Source organism: Hyperolius riggenbachi, chromosome 5 (assembly GCF_040937935.1).
Source record: "Hyperolius riggenbachi isolate aHypRig1 chromosome 5, aHypRig1.pri, whole genome shotgun sequence".
Lineage (NCBI taxonomy): Eukaryota > Metazoa > Chordata > Amphibia > Anura > Hyperoliidae > Hyperolius > Hyperolius riggenbachi.
The window spans coordinates 20,500,409-20,520,297 of NC_090650.1; the positions used below are offsets into that span (position 1 = coordinate 20,500,409).

The following is a 19,889-nucleotide window of genomic DNA, read 5'->3' on the forward strand; positions in this document are numbered from 1 at the left end:
TCCTCTCTGCTCTAAAAGATAAGCAACAGCATAATAACTTTTACAGAGAATCATTTCTTTGTTAAACCTGACACAAATCCTGCAATAAATCTGCAGTGTGTCTACTTCCTGCTTTCATGGAAGCAGACATAGGGTTCACATCCTATGTTTACCAATTAGCTGCTATGCCTCGGCAGCTAGCTGACTCAGCTGGGATCAAATTACAGTTGTGATTAGTCACAGATGAGGGGGAATTAGACAAGCTAAACTCTGTAAATACATACAGGGTGCATTTCTCGTTGTTTTCCTTCTGTCCTGTGCAAGAGTTCAGGTCCACTTTAAAGTGGTTTTAAACTCTGACAAAATATTCAAGAAAAATGTGTTTTCCTACTTTTATAACCCATACAATGATTATATTTGCTTTTGTGCACAAGTATTATTATTCATTTAGAAATTATAAGTTCCCAAAGACCAGTTTGTTTACTTTGAAAGCTGCTGGTGCATTTTATTCACAACTGTTGTATTTCTATTGTAAATGAAATGCAGCCAGTAATGATTTCTGAGCAGTGTTTCAGTTCAGGACTCATTAGCAGAACTTTCTGCACAGTTAGAGAATGTTTACTTCATTGTATCAAGTGAAGAATGTAAACACAAGATAAGGTTATCACCAGTTCGGATGTGGCTGCCCTTGCAGGAGAAAAAGTCAGTCCTGTGATTTAACCCTTTGAATGCTGTGCTTGACAGGGCAGCGGCTGCGTGACGTCACATGACCGGGGGGGGGCAGGGTCTTCAAAAAAGTTGAAATGGAAAACAGAGGAGCGCTCTATGGTGTAAAACCTAAGGCGAGGATTCGCCGAAACGTGTTGTGATGCTGCCAGCATGCTCTAGTTTCCTGGGCCAGCCACCCCAGTCCCTTCCATCTGGACCACGACCTCCACAAGCCACGGAGGATGCAGCAGGCGGCTCCCCAGGTTCCCAGGACAGGGCTTCGCCTTTATCTGATATGCTTGTATGCATTTACTTTCTAGTAAGTGCAATTGTGTTATGCACATTTTAACTCATTAAAATTGGTTTTACACTATGGAGCGCTCCTCCGCTTTCCATTTTTTCAGTTTTTTTTTACAAGAATGCCTTCCAGCCGGGCATGAAGGAGCTGACTACTGTGTGAAACCATACACTTTTGCCCATATATCCCCGGTGCCCAGAAGCGCAAGATTTCCCTTCGCTTTTATCTTCAAAAAAGTTGGCCAAATTGATCAGCTGGGCAGATTGCTTGCCGAGCAGCCATCACTGGTCAGGGACCTCTGTACACATGCCTGACTATCAGCTGAGGTGGTCGTTATCGGGCCGCCTCGGCCGACTTTAGTCAGGCTTGTGTACAAGGTTGTAGTCAGCCAGCAAGTTTTTTAAAAAGGTTCGCTTTATTTACTATATGAAACTCTCTGAAATCAAAACGTGGACAGTACAATACATCTGTTATGTAAGTAGAACAAATGCTGTATATTCCGGCGTATAAGACGACTGGGCATATAAGACGATCCCAAACTTTTCCAGTTAAAATACAGAGTTTGGGATGTACACACCGTATAAGACTACCCCTCTCCCAACGCACACCAAATAAAAATAAAAAACATCATATACTGGTGCTATGTATGAACAGATACTGGTGCTGTACTGTATGTGGTACCCAGTATATAACAGTATATAGGCGATTGACTGGTTGGATTGGTCAACTCTCCCTCTCCCTAAGTGGATTGGTCAGCTCTGCTTGTCTCCCTGTTTATCAGAGTGGTATGGAAGAATAGATCGCGCTGTGCCCATAAAACACACCTCTTTCACCCGTCTGGCCCCGCCCTTGTATCCTATTTACCTCCTTCTCTTCCTCTCAGATCTCGCACATGCGCGCCTGCGCCGTTTCGCTACAGTCCTCAGCAGCGAGATCTGAGAGGCGGTAACAGGATAGGGCGTATCACCCGACATCAATGACACTCAGCGTATAAGACAACCCCTGACTTTTCAGATGATTTTCAAGGGTTAAAAAGTAGTCTTATACGCCAGAACAGTGCTGTCCAACTTTGCGGGCATGAAGGGACCCCCCCCAGGAACAAAATCTAGCAGCAGATTTCCCCACAAAATGCAGTCAGATTGGCTGCAGATTTACCCACAAAATACACAAAGATTGTCTGCAGATTTACCCACAAAATACACAAAGATTGGCTGCAGATTTACCCACAAAATACATCCAGATTGGCTGAAGACTTACCCACAAAATACATTCAGATTGGCTGCAGATTTACCCACAAAATACATTCAGATTGGCTGCAGATTTAAACACATAATACATTCAGATTGGCTGCAGATTTGCCCACACAATGCAGTCCAATTGTGTATTTTGAGGGTAAATCTGCAGCCAATCTGACTGCATTTTGTGGGCAAATCTGCAGTCAATCTGAATGTATTTGTGGGTACATCTGCAGTCAATCTTTGTGTATTTTGTGGGTAAATCTGCAGCCAAAGATTGACTGCAGATTTACCCACAAAATACATTCAGATTGGCTGCAGATTTACCTACAAAATACACAAAGATTGGCTGCAGATTTACCCACAAAATACATTCAGATTGGCTGCAGATTTACCCACAAAATACACAAAGATTGGCTGCAGATTTACCCACAAAATACACAAAGATTGGCTGCAGATTTACCCACAAAATACATTCAGATTGGCTGCAGATTTACCCACAAAATACACAAAGATTGGCTGCAGATTTACCCACAAAATACACTCAGAGGCCTAGTGCACACCGGAGCGTTTCCGCTGCGGTTTGCGATCTGCTTGCGGGTGCGGATCCGCTAGGGTAATGTATTTCAATGGGCTGGTGCACACCAGAGCGGGAGGCGTTTTGCAGAAACGCATACTCCCGGGCTGCTGCAGATTTTGGATTGCGGATGCGTTTCTGCCTCAATGTTAAGTATAGGAAAACCGCAAACCGCTCTGAAAAACGGCACTTCAGAGCGGTTTGCCAGGCGTTTTTTGTTACAGTAGCTGTTCAGTAACAGCTTTACTGTAACAATACATGAAATCTACTATACCAAAACCGCTACACAAAACCGCAAAACGCTAGCTAAAACGCTGCAGAAAAATAAGAAAAAGCGTTTCAAAATCTGCTAGCATTTTGCGGATCTGCTAGCGGTTTTTGGTGTGCACCAGCCCAGATTGACTGGAGATTTACCCACAAAATACACAAAGATTGCCTGAAGATTTACCCACAAAATACATTCAGATTGGCTGCAGATTTAGGGCTCGTTTCCACTAGAGCGAATCTGCATGCGTTTCCTGCATGCAGATTCGCTCAACCAATACAAATCGATGGCGCCGTTTCCACTTGTCAGGAATTCTGTGCAGCTCGCTCTGCAGAAAAAATCTGCACAGCAGAGCTGTCAGAATTCGCACGCCGCACACCCGCACGCGAATTGTCGGTCATGTAACTAAATAGGAAAACTGCAAGCACTTGAGTCTTGCGGTTTTCCCGGCGTTTCCGCGCGCGATTTCGTTAAAAAACCCATGTTAATGCTTGCCGGCATTGACACGGTTAAAATCGCGTTGTTAAAATCGCGAACGATTCCGCGTGAAAATCCGCATGAAAACGTTAACGAATCCGCAACCGTATGCGGATTAGTTGACGCGTTTTCCGCGAGCAAATCGCGCGCACAAGTGGAAACGTACCCTTACCCACAAAATACATTCAGATTGGCTGCAAATTTACCCACAAAATACATTCAGATTGGCTGCAGATTTACCCACACTATACATTCAGATTGGCTGCAGATTTGCCCACAAAATACACAAAGATTGACTGCAGATTTACCCACAAAATACACTCAGATTGGCTGCAGATTTACCCACAAAATACAAGAAGATTGGCTGCAGATTTACCCACAAAATACAAGAAGATTGGCTGCAGATTTACCCACAAAATACGTTCAGATTGGCTGCAGATTTACCCACAAAATACATTCAGATTGGCTGCAGATTTACCCACAAAATACACAAAGATTGGCTGCAGATTTACCCACAAAATACACAAAGATTGACTGCAGATTTACCCACAAAATACACAAAGATTGGCTGCAGATTTACCCACAAAATACATTCAGATTGGCTGCAAATTTACCCACAAAATACATTCAGATTGGCTGCAGATTTACCCACATAATACATTCAGATTGGCTGCAGATTTACCCACAAAATACATTCAGATTGGCTGCAGATTTACCCACAAAATACACTCAGATTGGCAGCAGATTTACCCACAAAATACACAAAGATTGGCTGCAGATTTACCCACAAAATACACTCAGATTGGCTGCAGATTTACCCATAAAATACACAAAGATTGGCTGCAGATTTACCCACAAAATACATTCAGATTGGCTGCAAATTTACCCACAAAATACATTCAGATTGGCTGCAGATTTACCCACAAAATACACTCAGATTGGCAGCAGATTTACCCACAAAATACATTCAGATTGGCTGCAGATTTACCCACAAAATACACAAAGATTGGCTGCAGATTTACCCACAAAATACATTCAGATTAGCTGCAGATTTACTCACAAAATACACAAAGATTGACTGCAGATTTACCCACAAAATACATTCAGACTGGCTGCAGATTTACCCACAAAATACATTCAGATTGGCTGCAGATTTACCCACAAGATACATTCAGATTGGCTGCAGATTTCCCCACAAAATACATTCAGATTGGCTGCAAATGTACCCACACAATACATTCAGATTGGCTGCAGATTTGCCCACAAAATACACAAAGATTGACTGCAGATTTACCCACAAAATACACAAAGATTGGCTGCAGATTTACCCACAAAATACATTCAGATTGGCTGCAGATTTACCCACAAAATACGTTCAGATTGGCTGCAGATTTACCCACAAAATACGTTCAGATTGGCTGCAGATTTACCCACAAAATACATTCAGATTGGCTGCAGATTTATCCACAAAATACACAAAGATTGGCTGCAGATTTGCCCACAAAATACATTCAGATTGGCTGCAAATGTACCCACACAATACATTCAGATTGGCTGCAGATTTGCCCACAAAATACACAAAGATTGACTGCAGATTTACCCACAAAATACACAAAGATTGGCTGCAGATTTACCCACAAAATACAAAAAAATACAAAAAGATTGGCTGCAGATTTACCCACAAAATACACAAAGATTGGCTGCAGATTTACCCACAAAATACACTCAGATTGGCTGCAGATTTACCCACAAAATACATTCAGATTGGCTGCAGATTTCCCCACAAAATTCATTCAGATTGGCTGCAGATTTCCCCACAAAATACATTCAGATTGGCTTCAGATTTACCCACAAAATACACTCAGATTGGCTGCAGATTTACCCGCAAAATACACAAAGATTGGCTGCAGATTTACCCACAAAATACACTCAGATTGGCTGCAGATTTACCCACAAAATACATTCAGATTGGCTGCAGATTTACCCACAAAATACATTCAGATTGGCTGCAGATTTACCCACAAAATACATTCAGATTGGCTGCAGATTTCCCCACAAAATACATTCAGATTGGCTTCAGATTTACCCACAAAATACACTCAGATTGGCTGCAGATTTACCCGCAAAATACACAAAGATTAACTGCAGATTTACCCACAAAATACACAAAGATTGGCTGCAGATTTACCCACAAAATACACAAAGATTGGCTGCAGATTTACCCACAAAATACACAAAGATTGGCTGCAGATTTACCCACAAAATACACAAAGATTGGCTGCAGATTTACCCACAAAATACACAAAGATTGGCTGCAGATTTACCCACAAAATACACAAAGATTGGCTGCAGATTTACCCACAAAATACACAAAGATTGACTGCAGATTTACCTACAAAATACATTCAGATTGGCTGCAGATTTACCCACAAAATACATTCAGATTGGCTGCAGATTTACCCACAAAATACATTCAGATTGGCTGCAGATTTACCCACAAAATACATTCAGATTGGCTGCAGATTTACCCATAAAATACACAAAGACTGGCTGCAGATTTACCCACAAAATGCATTCAGATTGGCTGCAGATGTGCCCACAAAATGCAGTCAGATTGGACGCAGATATGCCCACAAAATACAGTCAGATTGGCCGCAGACGTGCCCACAAAATACAGTCAGATTGGCCGCAGACGTGCCCACAAAATACAGTCAGATTGGCCGCAGATATGCCCACAAGATACAGTTAGATTGGCTGCAGATATGCCCACAAAATACAGTCAGATTGGCCACAGATATGCCCACAAAATACAGTCAGATTGGCTGCAGATATGCCCACAAAATACAGTCAGATTGGCTGCAGATATGCCCACAAAATACAGTCAGATTGGCTGCAGAACATATTTGCACCCCCCCCCCCGCACCCCTCGTTGTCCCCCTTGCTGCGGACTATAAATATTTACAGTCGCCCCCCTCGTTGTCCCCCGTGCTGCCGCCTTTAACTCACCTCGGATCAGCGGCGAACAAGAGATCGGAGCCAGTCAGACAGGCATGGCATGGCAGCCGCGCGGTGAATTTGAATGCAGGAAGTGACATCATCGGTCACCTCCAGCACTTAAAGTTCCCGTGCGGCTGCTATGCGCTGGTGTGGCTGGTTCCTATCGTCTGCCAGCCGCTGATTTGAAGTGAGTTAGAGGCGGCAGCACGGGGGACAACGAGGGGGAAGGCTGTAAATATTTATAGTCCGCAGCATGGGGGAAAGAGTTTAATTTTTTTTTTTTTTAAATTTGCGCTGCCACAGCATGGAGCAGGCGTCAGGGGGGCCGCAGCAGGAGGCATGCGGGCCGCCAGTTGGACAGCACTGCGCCAGAATATACAGTTATCTGTTATATTATGTGTTTTTTTTCCTGCCATAGTATGGCTGACCCTGCCGCTTTAAAAGTATTTGATGTATTGCCATTCCCTCTTCTTTGTGGTATTGAGTTATTAAGTTGTTGGTGTTTCAGGAGTCCCGATCCCGACCATCACCTGGCTGAAGGAAGAGTCTCCGGAAGATGTTCTGTGGATTAAGCCAGACACTCCGGGCTACAAGCTGGCCAGCTCCAACCGGCACCACAGCCTCATCCTGCTGGACGTCGGCACGGAGTTCTCCGGGACCTACACCTGTATCGCCACCAATAAAGTCGGCCAGTCCATCTGCACAGCGTCTGTAGAGGTTATAGACGGTAAATGTCCAATACTGAGAGCGCTGTACAGGACTACATATAGCGGCGGCACTGCTTAAGTGGGGCGTCAGGTGGTGCTGCTAGTAGTAAAATATCGACAATTTTCTTGCTAAAATAAATTATTTTCATGAATTTTCACATATTTTCAAGTAAATATTTTTTGCAAATTTTCACATCGGAAAGAAACATTTGTTTTCCTTGACCATATTGCACAACCACAATGTATTTTGCTTTTGTACTTTCACAAAATCAAAAACATCATTTTCGATGTAAAGATGACTTTGGCAAAAATTTGCACGCAACACTGGCCTGAACCTCCCCTCCCATTTCCCACCTAATGCCCAATTGTCTACAATCAGCCACAACCATTAATCTCTGTTGGGTGCTTAACTCGCCACTTGGTCGCCCAGTGACCAATATTTAACATAGGCATCTATTAGACACCTGCCAATCACTGCGACCAAATGACCTGACCCGCTGTACGGCACTGTGCCACCACATGATCTGCCCCAGTGTTATCATTAGTGGTGAGCAAAATTATGCAAATTAGTACCGCCAGGGAGGCAGAAATTGGGATTAAAAACCCTCCTGGCGGTTTGCAAAAAAATCGCCAGGGGGCAGCAAATCTTTTTTTTTTATTTTTTTATTTTTTTTTCATGTAGCGAGACAAAGTCTCGCTACATGATAGCCGCTGCTTAGCGGCATCCCCCCAGCCCCTCCGATCGCCGCCGGCGATCGGAGATCCGGAGATCCCGTTCAAAGAACGGGATCTCCCGGAGGGCTTCCCCCGTCGCCATGGCGACGGGGCGGGATGACGTCATCGACGTCGTGACGTCAAAGGGGATTCCGATCCACCCCATAGAGCTGCCTGGCACTGATTGGCCAGGCAGCGCACGGGGTCTGGGGGGGGGGGGCGGCTGCGGCGCGACGGATAGCGGCGGATCGGCGGGTAGCGGTGGCGATCGGGCACTGCACGCAGCTAGCAAAGTGCTAGCTGCGTGCAGCAAAAAAAAAATTATGCAAATCGGCCCAGCGGGGCCTGAGCGGTGCCTTCCGGCGGCTTACCCCGAGCTCAGCTCGGGGCTTACCGCCAGGAAGGTTAATAAACAGGGGCGTAGGGCCTGTGGTCGCAACGGTCGCCTCGGCGACCGGGCCCGGCTCCTGAAGAGGCGGGGGAGGGGCCCGGGGGGCCCATGTCCGTTTGGACTCGGAGATGGGATCCCTGCGTGCGTTATTGGGAGGGGGGAGCTGCAGCCGTGGGGAGGGCAGTCCGCCCCCCCCCTCCCCCTCAGATGCAGAGTGCGCAGCGCACGGAAGCGCTGTAGGCAGAACTCACCTGCCTGCGTTCCAAGCGCCGCTGGTCTCCTCCCGCTCTGCATAGATCTGCTGTTACACACTGCTTCCGGCTAAACAGGAAGCAGTGTGTAACAACATCTATACAGAGCGGGAGGAGACCAGCGGCGCAGGGACGGAGGTGAGTTCCGCCTACAGCGCTTCCGTGCCTATCCGGGGGGGCAGCTACCTACTCTAACCTATCCTGGGGGGCCAGCTACCTACCTAACCTATCCTGGGGGGCCAGCTACCTACCTAACCTATCCTGGGGGGCCAGCTACCTACCTAACCTATCCTGGGGGGCCAGCTACCTACCTAACCTATCCTGGGGGGCCAGCTACCTACCTAACCTATCCTGGGGGGCCAGCTACCTACCTAACCTATCCTGGGGGGCCAGCTACCTACCTAACCTATCCTGGGGGGCCAGCTACCTACCTAACCTATCCTGGGGGGCAGCTACCTACTCTAACCTATCCGGGGGGGCAGCTACCTACTCTAACCTATCCTGGGGGCCAGCTACCTACCTAACCTATCCTGGGGGGCCAGCTACCTACCTAACCTATCCTGGGGGGCCAGCTACCTACCTAACCTATCCTGGGGGGCCAGCTACCTACCTAACCTATCCTGGGGGGCCAGCTACCTACCTAACCTATCCTGGGGGGCAGCTACCTACTCTAACCTATCCGGGGGGGCAGCTACCTACTCTAACCTATCCTGGGGGCCAGCTACCTACCTAACCTATCCTGGGGGGCCAGCTACCTACCTAACCTATCCTGGGGGGCCAGCTACCTACCTAACCCATCCTGGGGGGCCAGCTACCTACCTAATCTATCCTGGGGGGCAGCTACCTACCTAAGCTATCCTGGGGGGGCAGCTACCTAACCTATCCTGGGGGGCAGCTACCTAACCTATCCTGGGGGGGCAGCTACCTACTTAACCTACCCTGGGGGGCCAGCTACCTACCTAACCTATCCTAGGGGGGCCAGCTACCTACCTAACCTATCCTGGGGGGCCAGCTACCTACCTAACCTATCCTGGGGGAAAACTACCTAATCTATCCTGGGGGGCAGCTACCTAACCTATCCTGGGGGGCACCTACCTCATCTAACCTATACTGGGGGGCAGCTACCTAATCTAACCTATACTGGGGGGCACCTACCTATCTAACCTGGGGGCACTTAATTGTCTAACCTGTATTCGGGGCACCTAGCTAGCCTATACAGGTGGCAACTATACTGGCTACCTATATTGGAGGCACCTACCTAAATAACCTATACTGGGGGCACCTACCTATCTAACCTATGCTGGGGGCAACTATTCTGGCTACCTATATTAGAGGCACCCACCTAGCTAACCTGTACTGGCGGCGCCTGCCTATCTAACCTATACTGGGGGCAACTATACTGGCTACCTATGCTGGAGGCACCTACCTGGCTAACCTATACCGGGGGCAACTATACTGGCGTACCTATGCCTGGCTACCTATACTGGGGGGACCTATAGCTGGCTATAGGGATTCGGATATGTGTGTGCGTCGGGTGTTGCCGGGGGAGGGGGGCTGTTGTTGCCGTGAGGGGGGGGGGGGCCCACATCCAGATTCCGCATCGGGGCCCAGAGGTTTGTAGCTACGCCACTGTTAATAAATCAAAATTTCTGGCCCCTTATCCCTTAAAGGGACTCCGAGTAGTGCAGAAACTATGTAAAGATGTATATCATTTTAAAGCTCTCTTTCTCCTCTTTCCAATGATATATAAACCGCCGCCCTACGCCATTTAGTTTTCGCTATTTTCGCGAATGAAATGGCCGCTGCCACGATTTCAATCGCGAAAATAGAGAAAACTAAAAGGCATAGGGCAATGATTTAGGTGTCGCCAGAAAGAGGAGAAAGAGAGCTTTAAAATGATATCCATCTTTTCATAGTTACTTGTATTACACAGGACGACACTTTCCCCAGTGTCAGCAGCTCCATTCAGCAGAATGGAGCTGCTGACTTTAGGAAAAAGTCGCCCTGTGTAATACAATGTAACTATGGAAAGATGGATATCATTTTAAAGCTCTCTTTCTCCTCTTTCTGGCGACACCTAAATCATTGCCCTATGCCTTTTAGTTTTCTCTATTTTCGCGATTGAAATCACGGCAGCGGCAATTTCATTTGCGAAAATAGCAAAAACTAAATGGCGTAGGGCGGCGGTTTTTATATCATTGGAAAGAGGAGAAAGAGAGCTTTAAAATGATATGCATCTTTCCATAGTTTCTGCACTGCTCGGAGTCCCTTTAAACCAATAGCTGTGTTAAGGTGGCCACACACGATACAATAAAATGATCCGATTTTACGGCAAATCGATAAAAAGGATCGTATTTCCCTAGAAATTGTAAGCTTTTTTGCTAATTGAGCAAGAAATCCTATCGGATTTCTCGTTCTTATTCGAAAAAAGTTAATCAGGAGAGGTGGATTTTTCTGATCAATGTTTATGAAAATTGAATGGTGTGTGGTAGATTGTCAGTTTATTAATATACACACCCAATTAATTTTCTCAGAGTTTTCAATCATTTTTTTCATAATTGGGGAAAAAGTTAACAATTGTGTGCAGTAGATTGGTCAGATTTTTGACATGCTACAATCAGTCAGAAAAATTGATTGCAATTCTTGAATTGGAAAGATATTTTAAAAATTGTATGGTGTGTGGCCACCTTTAAGAGTTCTAAAGATGGATCGATATACTGTAGTCCTCAGCTTTAACCACTTCACAACTGAGGGGTTTTACCCCTTGAGCACCAGAGCAATTTTCACCTTTCAGCGCTCCTTCCATTCATTCGTCTATAACTTTATCATTACTTATCACAGTGAAATGAACTGTATCTTGTTATTTTCGCCACTAATTAGGCTTTCTTTAGGTGGGACATTATGCCAAGAATTATTTTATTCTAAATGTGTTTTAATGGGAAAATAGGAAAAAATGTGGGAAAAAATGTATTATTTTTCAGTTTTCGGCCTTTATAGTTTTTAAATAATGCATGCTACTGTGATTAAAACCCATGACACTTATTTGCCCTTTTGTCCCGGTTATAAAACCGTTTAAATTATGTCCCTATCACAATGTTTGGCGCCAATATTTTATTTGGAAATAAAGGTGCATTTTTTTCAGTTTTGAGTCCATCCCTAATTACAAGCCCATAATTTATAAAGTAACAGTGTTATACCCTCTTGACATAAATATTTAAAAATCTCAGTCCCTAAGGTAACTATTTATGTCTTTTTTTTTATTGTAATTAGTTTTTTTGTTTTTTTAATTACAAACAAAAAAAAATTGGGGAGTGTAGGAGGTAATGAGTTTATTTTTAGTGTAAAACTAATGTATTTGTATATGAAAAATGCTTTAGGGTGTGTAGTTTTACTATTTGGCCACAAGATGGCCACAGTAACTTTTTGTTTATGTGACCTGCAAGCGTACAGGAAGTACACTTGCAGGAAGGGTTAGGAGGCTAGGAAAATGTTTTTTTCTCACAATGATCGCTGCTTCTCGTAGAAGCAGTTGATCATTGCGGGGGGCAGAGATCAACGAACGGGAAAGGTTTTTCCTGTTCATTGATCTCCGGGCGAGCGGCCGGCGGGGGCGCACGAATGAGCGAGCGGGAGCGCGGACAGGGGGCGGGAGAGGCGTCAGGTGCTGATTTCTCCGTCCCTTGGTGTTAACAGGGTGGAAAAAGGGACGGAAAAATCCGCACCGCTGGGGGTAAAGTGGTTAAATAGATTCCATCATGTGGAATCATCTGCCGCACGTACATATAGTTATGCCACACTATAGCTACGTATGGTTACGCTACTGTAGCTAGTGAAGTATCGTGTTCTTGATTGTTCATAGTGCGCGGCAGTTAAAGGAGCATGCGTAACTAAGGAATGCACGCTATGCAGCACAGCTGCGTGTAGTGTGCGTAGCGCATACAAGTTACTAGAGCAGCGCAGTTTGATGAATCAAGTCCTAGGAGACATGATCTGTGGAAACAAGGAGGAAAAAGCTTTTGCCATTTATTTAGGAAAGGGTTCTTTACAATAAGAGTGATTAAAATGCGGAATGTATTACCATAGTTATGGCTAATTCTATATCCGGGTTTAAGGGGAACTTAGATGCTTTTCTTGTGCTGAAAGACATCCATGGCTATAAGTCCTAGGTAATTCCCAGTGGGGTTTATCCAGGGATTTTTTCTGATTGACATCTGGAGCAGAGTAGGATCATCCACCAGGCATCTAGGCAGGTGCCTGGGGCCTAATCGGTGACAAGGGGGCCCACCTGCCACCTACTCTGGCCTCTCACCACTTCAGCTTACCAAAAGGACCACAAGTGGTCACCAAATCCACTACTTTGCATAGGGCCCCGTTACATCTTAATCCTTCTCTGATCTGGAGTAAATGTCATTTGTATCCCTTGTAGGGTCAGTTGGTCCAAGCCTTGTAAGGCCTTGTTCACATCTAAAATCAAAATCGCTGATGCCAGCATTTCACGATTTTTTTGCGTGATTATTTTTAGCACCTCCCGACGCTTACCTGCGCGTTGCGATTTTTATAAAGTGCTTTTCTAAGCCCTCTTGCAGAGCGATTTGTTTTGTCTCTTCCTGACGCAAGTCAGAAAGTGAACGCGTCTATTTCAAAATGGCGCCTGGAAAAACGGGTGCCTGGTGTAGCCCATATATGCCAAATTCGGCTACAAAAGGGTGCCTGGTAAAGCCCATATATTCCAAATTCAGATACAAAGGGCGTCTGATGTAGCCCATATATGCCAAATTCGGCTACAAAGAGCACCTGTTGTAGCCCATATATGCCATATAGTTTTAGTTTATAAAAAGGATGTTGTTATAGGCAAAATTTGTTGGGCTATAAAAGGGCTCTAGATATAGCTGAGAAAAGTGATATAATATATGCTGTACATAGGTAGGCTAGATGTAACGTAGTATAGACATAAGATGACCTGATTACCTTCAGCAGGAAGGTAATCACAAAGCTGTAACGCAACAACAGAATCTGCTTTGCTAAGATGTAATGAACTGTATCTGTATATCTGTTTACTGAATAAACAACTTGGAACTTGGAAGCCTAAAGAAGTTCTATCTGATATAATGCTTGCTGTGAGGAGAGTCAAGTCAGCTCACATTCTGTGAGGTGCACCTCTAAGGGGGTGCTGGTGCCGGAGCAAAGGTGATTTCTAACAATTACTATGACCTAACTTCTCCCTATTCACACAGAACCCTCCCCTGATAGGCCTAACCCTAACCCTCTGGTGGTGCCTAATAGTGTTGGGCGAACACCTGGATGTTCGGGTTCGGGAAAGTTCGCCGAACATGGCCGCGATGTTCGGCATGTTCGGGCCGAACCCCGAACTCCCCGAACATCCCGCTTTTGGGGGCCCTATGGGGTCGCAGGCATAAGGGGGGAGCATGCCCCGATCGTGGGGGGGTCGGAAATTCCCCCCACCCCCTCCGCTAGCGCTCCCCCCTCTGCCCGCTTCCCCATACAAAAGTTTAAGGAAGTAAAACAGTACCGGTGGTAGTGGGTGGCTGGCAGTGGGTGGCACTATGAAGTGAGTGACTGAGGAGGAGGAGTCCGGAGAGTGACACGTTGAGGGAGGCCGGGCAGCGGGCGGTTCAGCAGTAGTACGGTACTACTGCTGAACCGCCTGCTGCCCGGCCTCCCTCAACGCGTCACTCTTCGGACTCCTCCTCCTCAGTCACTCACTTCACAGTGCCGCCCACTGCCAGCCACCCACTACCACCGGTACTGTTTTACTTCCTTAAACTTTTGTATGGGGAAGCGGGCAGAGGGGGGAGCGCTAGCGGAGGGGGTGGGGGGAATTTCCGACCCCCCCCCGCGATCGGGGCATGCTCCCCCCTTATGCCTGCGACCCCATAGGGGGGCAGTATTCGGCCGAACAGGGCCCTGTTCGGCCGAACAGGGGCCCTGTTCGGCGGCCATTTAGTAGTTCGGGGCGAACCCGAACTTAAAAGGCCGAACACCATCAGGTGTTCGGCTGAACGCAAACATCACCCGAACAGGGTGATGTTCTGCAGAACCCGAACAGTGGCGAACACTGTTCGCCCAACACTAGTGCCTAACCCTAACCCCTCCCTGGGGGTGCCTGACCCTAAAACAGCCCCTGGTGATTACTATGACCTAACTTCTCCCTACTCTCACACAAAACCCTCCCCTAACCCCCCCCCCCCCCGGTGGTGCCTAACCCTAAAACCCCCCAGGTGGTGCCTAACCCTAAGACTCCGCTGGTGGTGTATAACCCTAAGACCCCCAAGTGGTGCCTAACCCTGAGACCCCCCAGGTGGTGCCTAACCCTAAGACTCTCCAGGTGGTGCCTAACCCGAAGACCCCCCAGGTGGTGCCTAACCCTAAGACCCCCCAGGTGGTGCCTAACCCTAAGACCCCCCAGGTGGTGCCTAACCCTAAGACCCCCTAGGTAGTGCCTAACCCTAAGACCCCTCTGGTGGTGCCTAACCCTAAACCCCCCCCCCCCGTGGTGCCTAACCCTAAGACCCCCTAGGTGGTGCCTAACCCTAAGACTCCCCTGGTGGTGCCTAACCCTAAGACTCCCCAGGTGGTGCCTAACCCTAAGACCCCCCAGGTGGTGCCTAACCCTAAGACCCCCCAGGTGGTGCCTAACCTTAAGACCCCCAAGGTGGTGCCTAATCCTAAGACCTCCCAGGTGGTGCCTAATCCTGAGACCCCCCAGGTGGTGCCTAACCCTAAGACCCCCCAGGTGGTGCCTAACCCTAAGACCGTCCAGTTAGTGCCTAACCCTAAGACTCCCCTGGTGGTGCCTAACCCTTAACCCAGCTAGTGGTGCCTAACCCTAAGACCCCCCCCCCCCTGCTTGTGATGCCTAACCATTATCCCCCCCCCCCCCTGCACCCCAGAATCAAAAATCTCCACTATAAAAGGGTGCCCTTTTGTAGCTGAATCGAAAACCTTGTAGCCGAAAACCTTGTAGCCGAAAACCTTGTAGCTGAATAAAAAATATGGGCTATAAAGGGGCGCCTGCTTGTAGCCTATATCAAAACTCGGGCGCTCTTTTCACCACCTTGTAGCCCATATTTGCAGAAATAACATTGATGTCTATGGAGGCGCCCTTTTCATACAGGCAGCTCAGGCACCCTTTTCAACGGATCCCAAGTGAACTCTTTGACCCGGAAAAGAATAAATACAATGTACTTTTTCTTAAAAGTGCTGGGGAAATCGCTATACAAAGCGCTTTTTCAAGCATTTTGCGATTTCCCTCTACCTTCCATTATAAGGAAATCGCCCCGAAAATGGTAGCGCTTTGGTGAGCTGATCGGAATTGAACTGCTCATATGTGAACACTCTCATAGGGAATCATTGCACAAACGCTTTTAGGGCGATTTTCAAAATCGCCGGCGCTTAAAAAATTCCCAAAAGCACCCTTAGTGTGAGGTCCTAAGGTTTTTTTTAACTTCCTCTGGATCCTCTGAGATGTGTGAGGGTGCAGGCTGGTGGCCTTATTTTCTGGTTGAACTCAATGGATATATGTCTTTTTTTTTCATTCCAACTAACTGTGTAAGCATGTAATATGGTGCAGTATTATTTATTACTAATATATATCATTTTATCTTTATTTCTGCAGAGAAACAGGCTCAGATCATTGCGGAAGCTGATAAAATTGTAAAGGATGCGCTGAGGACTGCTGTTCCTGGGTGAGTGAAGGCATATCATTACCAGTATGAGGCCTCTTTCACACGGCAAATTGCAAATACGATTTGCGATTCCGATTTTTTTTCCGGATGCTATCAATACAAATAGAAAAATGCCGAAAAAAAGCATTATGCAGTACCGATTAAAAATTGCAACTCGGAATAGCATGTAAAATCGCGTCAGATTCGCAAATTGGAATCGCATGTAGTGTGCAAGAGGCCTCATACACTGAGCACTTTATAAGGGGCAACTGCTGACTCTTGCAGCCAATCATGAGGGAGCAATGCAGCGCATAACAATCATCCAGACATTGAGAGCTTCAGCAAACACCAGAAAATCGGAACATCAGTCATTTTAAACGTGGTGTGATTGATGGTGTGAATCCAGCTAGTTTTAGTATTTCTGGGACTGCTGATCTCCTGTAATTCTTACACACAGCAGTCAGCAGAATTCTGTAACCTGTAGCATTCATTAAAGTGTCCTTTCTTTTAACAGAAGATGGCCAAACTAATCCTCTATATTAATATGCAAGTGTCTCTGCGTCCCTGTGCCTGACTTCCCGTGTCTGTGTGTCCTGTGCAGGCAGGGCCAAGGACGCAGAGACTGTGTAGAACGGAGGGAGGACAGGGCCAGAAGGGGCGGGCGTGCACGTGTGTGGCGCGCGGCAGTGGGCGTGCAGCATATGCGCGCGGGGCGGGCATGCACGCGGAGAGGAGTGCTGAAAGACCTAGCCTGTTTTTAAACGGGGCTGGCTAAGGTGTAGCAGCCTGTGGTGTCTGCATATACAATAACTCTTATGCTGATTTTTCAGGAATGGTTATTGACAATGTTGTTGTTTTTTTTTTTTCAAAACAGCTTCAAGTGTTAAAAAAAAAGGATTGATATAGTCACATCTTTTGTTTTTGTTTCCTTGTTGACAGGTTCGGTGAAGGAAAGGAAGCAGAGTCAGGGTAAGTCTGTCAAAGTCAAAGTGCCTTTATACCTACAATGAAACTTTCAAATAAGGCTGCAGAGTGGCTAGACAGATGTTCGGCTTAAGAAGAGCTGGCTGGCTTGTGCTTTGTTGTGTGAAAATGCTGTGTAAGCAATAAAGGGAATATTTGTGCAAGGAGTAAGCACACATTACTTGTGATAGAGAATTGGGAGAAGCAGGCTATCTTCCTGTTGTGGGGAAGCACTGAAGGGTGTGACTTCTCTTTGTGAAACACAGTGTACACCCCCCTCCCCCAGGTTGATGTTAACAAGCCCTTCTGTTGCTATGGAGGGGAGGCGGTGTAAATAGGATAATAATACCCTCGGCCGAGTTCATTCTCCGGGTGGATCACTTGCTAACGAATCGAGGGGGATTTCTGGAAAGTCCACAATGCCATGGGTCATGTGCGTCTGGAGCCCGAGGGGGTTGGATGTTACACATGGAAGAGGGGGCTGAACATGGAATGGGAGGGGTCTGCTGTACATGGATGTTACACATGGAAGAGGAAGGCTGCACATGGACTGGGAGGGGCTACAGTACATGGATGTTACACATGGAAGAGGGGGCTACACATGGAATGGGAGGGGCTGCAGTACATGGATGATACACATGGAAGAGGGGGCTGCACATGGAATGGGAGGGGCTGCAGTACATGGATATTACACCTGGAAGAGAGGGCTGCACATGTAATGGGAGGGGCTACTGTACATAGATGATACACATGGAAGAGGGGGCGGCACATGGAATGGGAGGGGCTGCTGTACATGGATGATATGCATGGAAGAGGGGGCTGCACATGAAATGGGAGGGGCTGCTGTACATGGATGTTACACATGGAAGAGGGGGCTGCACATGTAATGGGAGGGGGGCTGCTGTACATGGATGTTACACATGGAAGAGGGGGCTGCACATGGAATGGGAGGGGCTGCTGTACATGGATGATACACATGGAAGAGGGGGCTGCACATGTAATGGGAGGGGGGCTGCTGTACATGGATGTTACACATGGAAGAGGGGGCTGCACATGGAATGGGAGGGGCTGCTGTACATGGATGTTACACATGGAAGAGGGGGCTGCACATGTAATGGGAGGGGGGCTGCTGTACATGGATGTTACACATGGAAGAGGGGGCTGCACATGGAATGAGAGGGGTGCTGCTGCACATGACAAGGGAGCTGCAACATACTTGTCCTAGGAGCACAAAAAGCATAAATCCAGCCTCGGTCATTCCCCCAGCAGCAGAATCCAGGGAAGGTGTGTCCTGGTTGGTTACAGGATATTTGGACACCTGTTATTGGCAGTGAGACTGTCTGAGGGTAACTCTGAGTTTTCTCCAGAGAATGGGAGAGTCAGAAGTAGAAACTTCTTGTGTCTGTTTTGTCTCCACAGAGTAATTGGAATCACAGTGCAGCCCCCAGAAGCAGACGGTAAGTAAACAGAGGAAAACACTGTCATTATTCACCCTCATTTAGCTCATTAACCAGAGTAAGTAATAACTCCTTATCATAGGGAGAAACAGATCATTATCTCCCCACACAGCGCAGTGTATGAGTCACCTGATAGGGCTGGACGCGCTGGATTCTAGCGGTTAAATACATGAGCTGAGCCGGGAATAGGTATGTATGGTAATCCTGCATTTTTCAGGGAGAGTTTCTGGTTTTGTCCCTGGAAACAAATCTGATTCTGAATCCTGGTCAACCTAATCATAAAATTACTATTTTCCCCTCTTTAAAGGGATCCAAGCAGCTTCCCCCCCCCCCCCCCCCCCCCAGTTGGTCCTGGTTTCTAAAAGCTGTAGGAGCTGCCATTTCCTTCCCCTTCTCTCTGTTCTTATTTATCCAGGGGAAGGTGTAAATGTAATCAAGTGTGACTCTAAACTGTTTGAAGAACAGTGCGCTGTCTCCCCACCACCCTGCTGATGAAAGCTTTTGTTGTTTCATTGCTACTGGCAATTACAGTGGTCCTTATCTGCCTGCTCTTTCTGCTTGTGGCATGCCGCAGAAGTAGAGCAATAAAAGCCTATAACAGAAGAGGTTGAATTGATTTTTTTTTTGTAATGAGCCACAATGTTAGCATGCATTTTTAATGTGCTATTGAGATACCCTGGGGGCTAAAAATGGTGCTCAATTCACTTCAGTGCAGGGATAACAGATCACTGATGCTTGATCTCACCCTACTGGATTTTTCATCGCCAGTAAAGTTGAATAGGGGATTATACCATGACTTACACAGATTTTACATTTGATGCAGCTGTCCCATTGTAATTCCCTTTGGAAAATTCCGTCACATGATCAGAGAGGTGCGAGCAGAGGGAGTGTCTACCTCTGTACAGAGCAATCACCTGACCCTGCCCATCCCAGCCTCCCCCCTCCTCCCCACTCAATTTTCCCCATGCTCTCTCCTGGGGGCGAGGTCAGCTCTGTGTTCACAGGAAAATAATGGCTTATGCCTCATCGCAACTGTTCAGTGATTACCTCCTTTGGGTATTATAACTCTAACACAAACCTACACACCTGCTATATGCCTGGCCCAAATATTTAAAGCCTCCCAAACATTAGCTATCTCTAAAGGGGCCCATACAGCTAACAATTTTCCCGCCGATATACAGCAGA

The 19,889-nt window shown here is 46.8% G+C and overlaps 1 protein-coding gene across 16 annotated transcripts in view; it reads left to right on the forward strand.

The window, feature by feature from the left end:
* OBSCN (obscurin, cytoskeletal calmodulin and titin-interacting RhoGEF) overlaps positions 1–19,889 on the forward strand; it is a 511,999-nt gene that overhangs the window by 317,443 nt on the left and 174,667 nt on the right. For all 16 annotated transcript variants that reach the window (XM_068235137.1, XM_068235143.1, XM_068235140.1 and 13 more), the window contains 4 exons: positions 7,045–7,263; positions 16,236–16,305; positions 17,224–17,253; positions 18,667–18,704. In XM_068235137.1, coding sequence (XP_068091238.1) covers positions 7,045–7,263; positions 16,236–16,305; positions 17,224–17,253; positions 18,667–18,704 — 357 coding nt within the window. The remainder of the gene's footprint in view (positions 1–7,044; positions 7,264–16,235; positions 16,306–17,223; positions 17,254–18,666; positions 18,705–19,889) is intronic.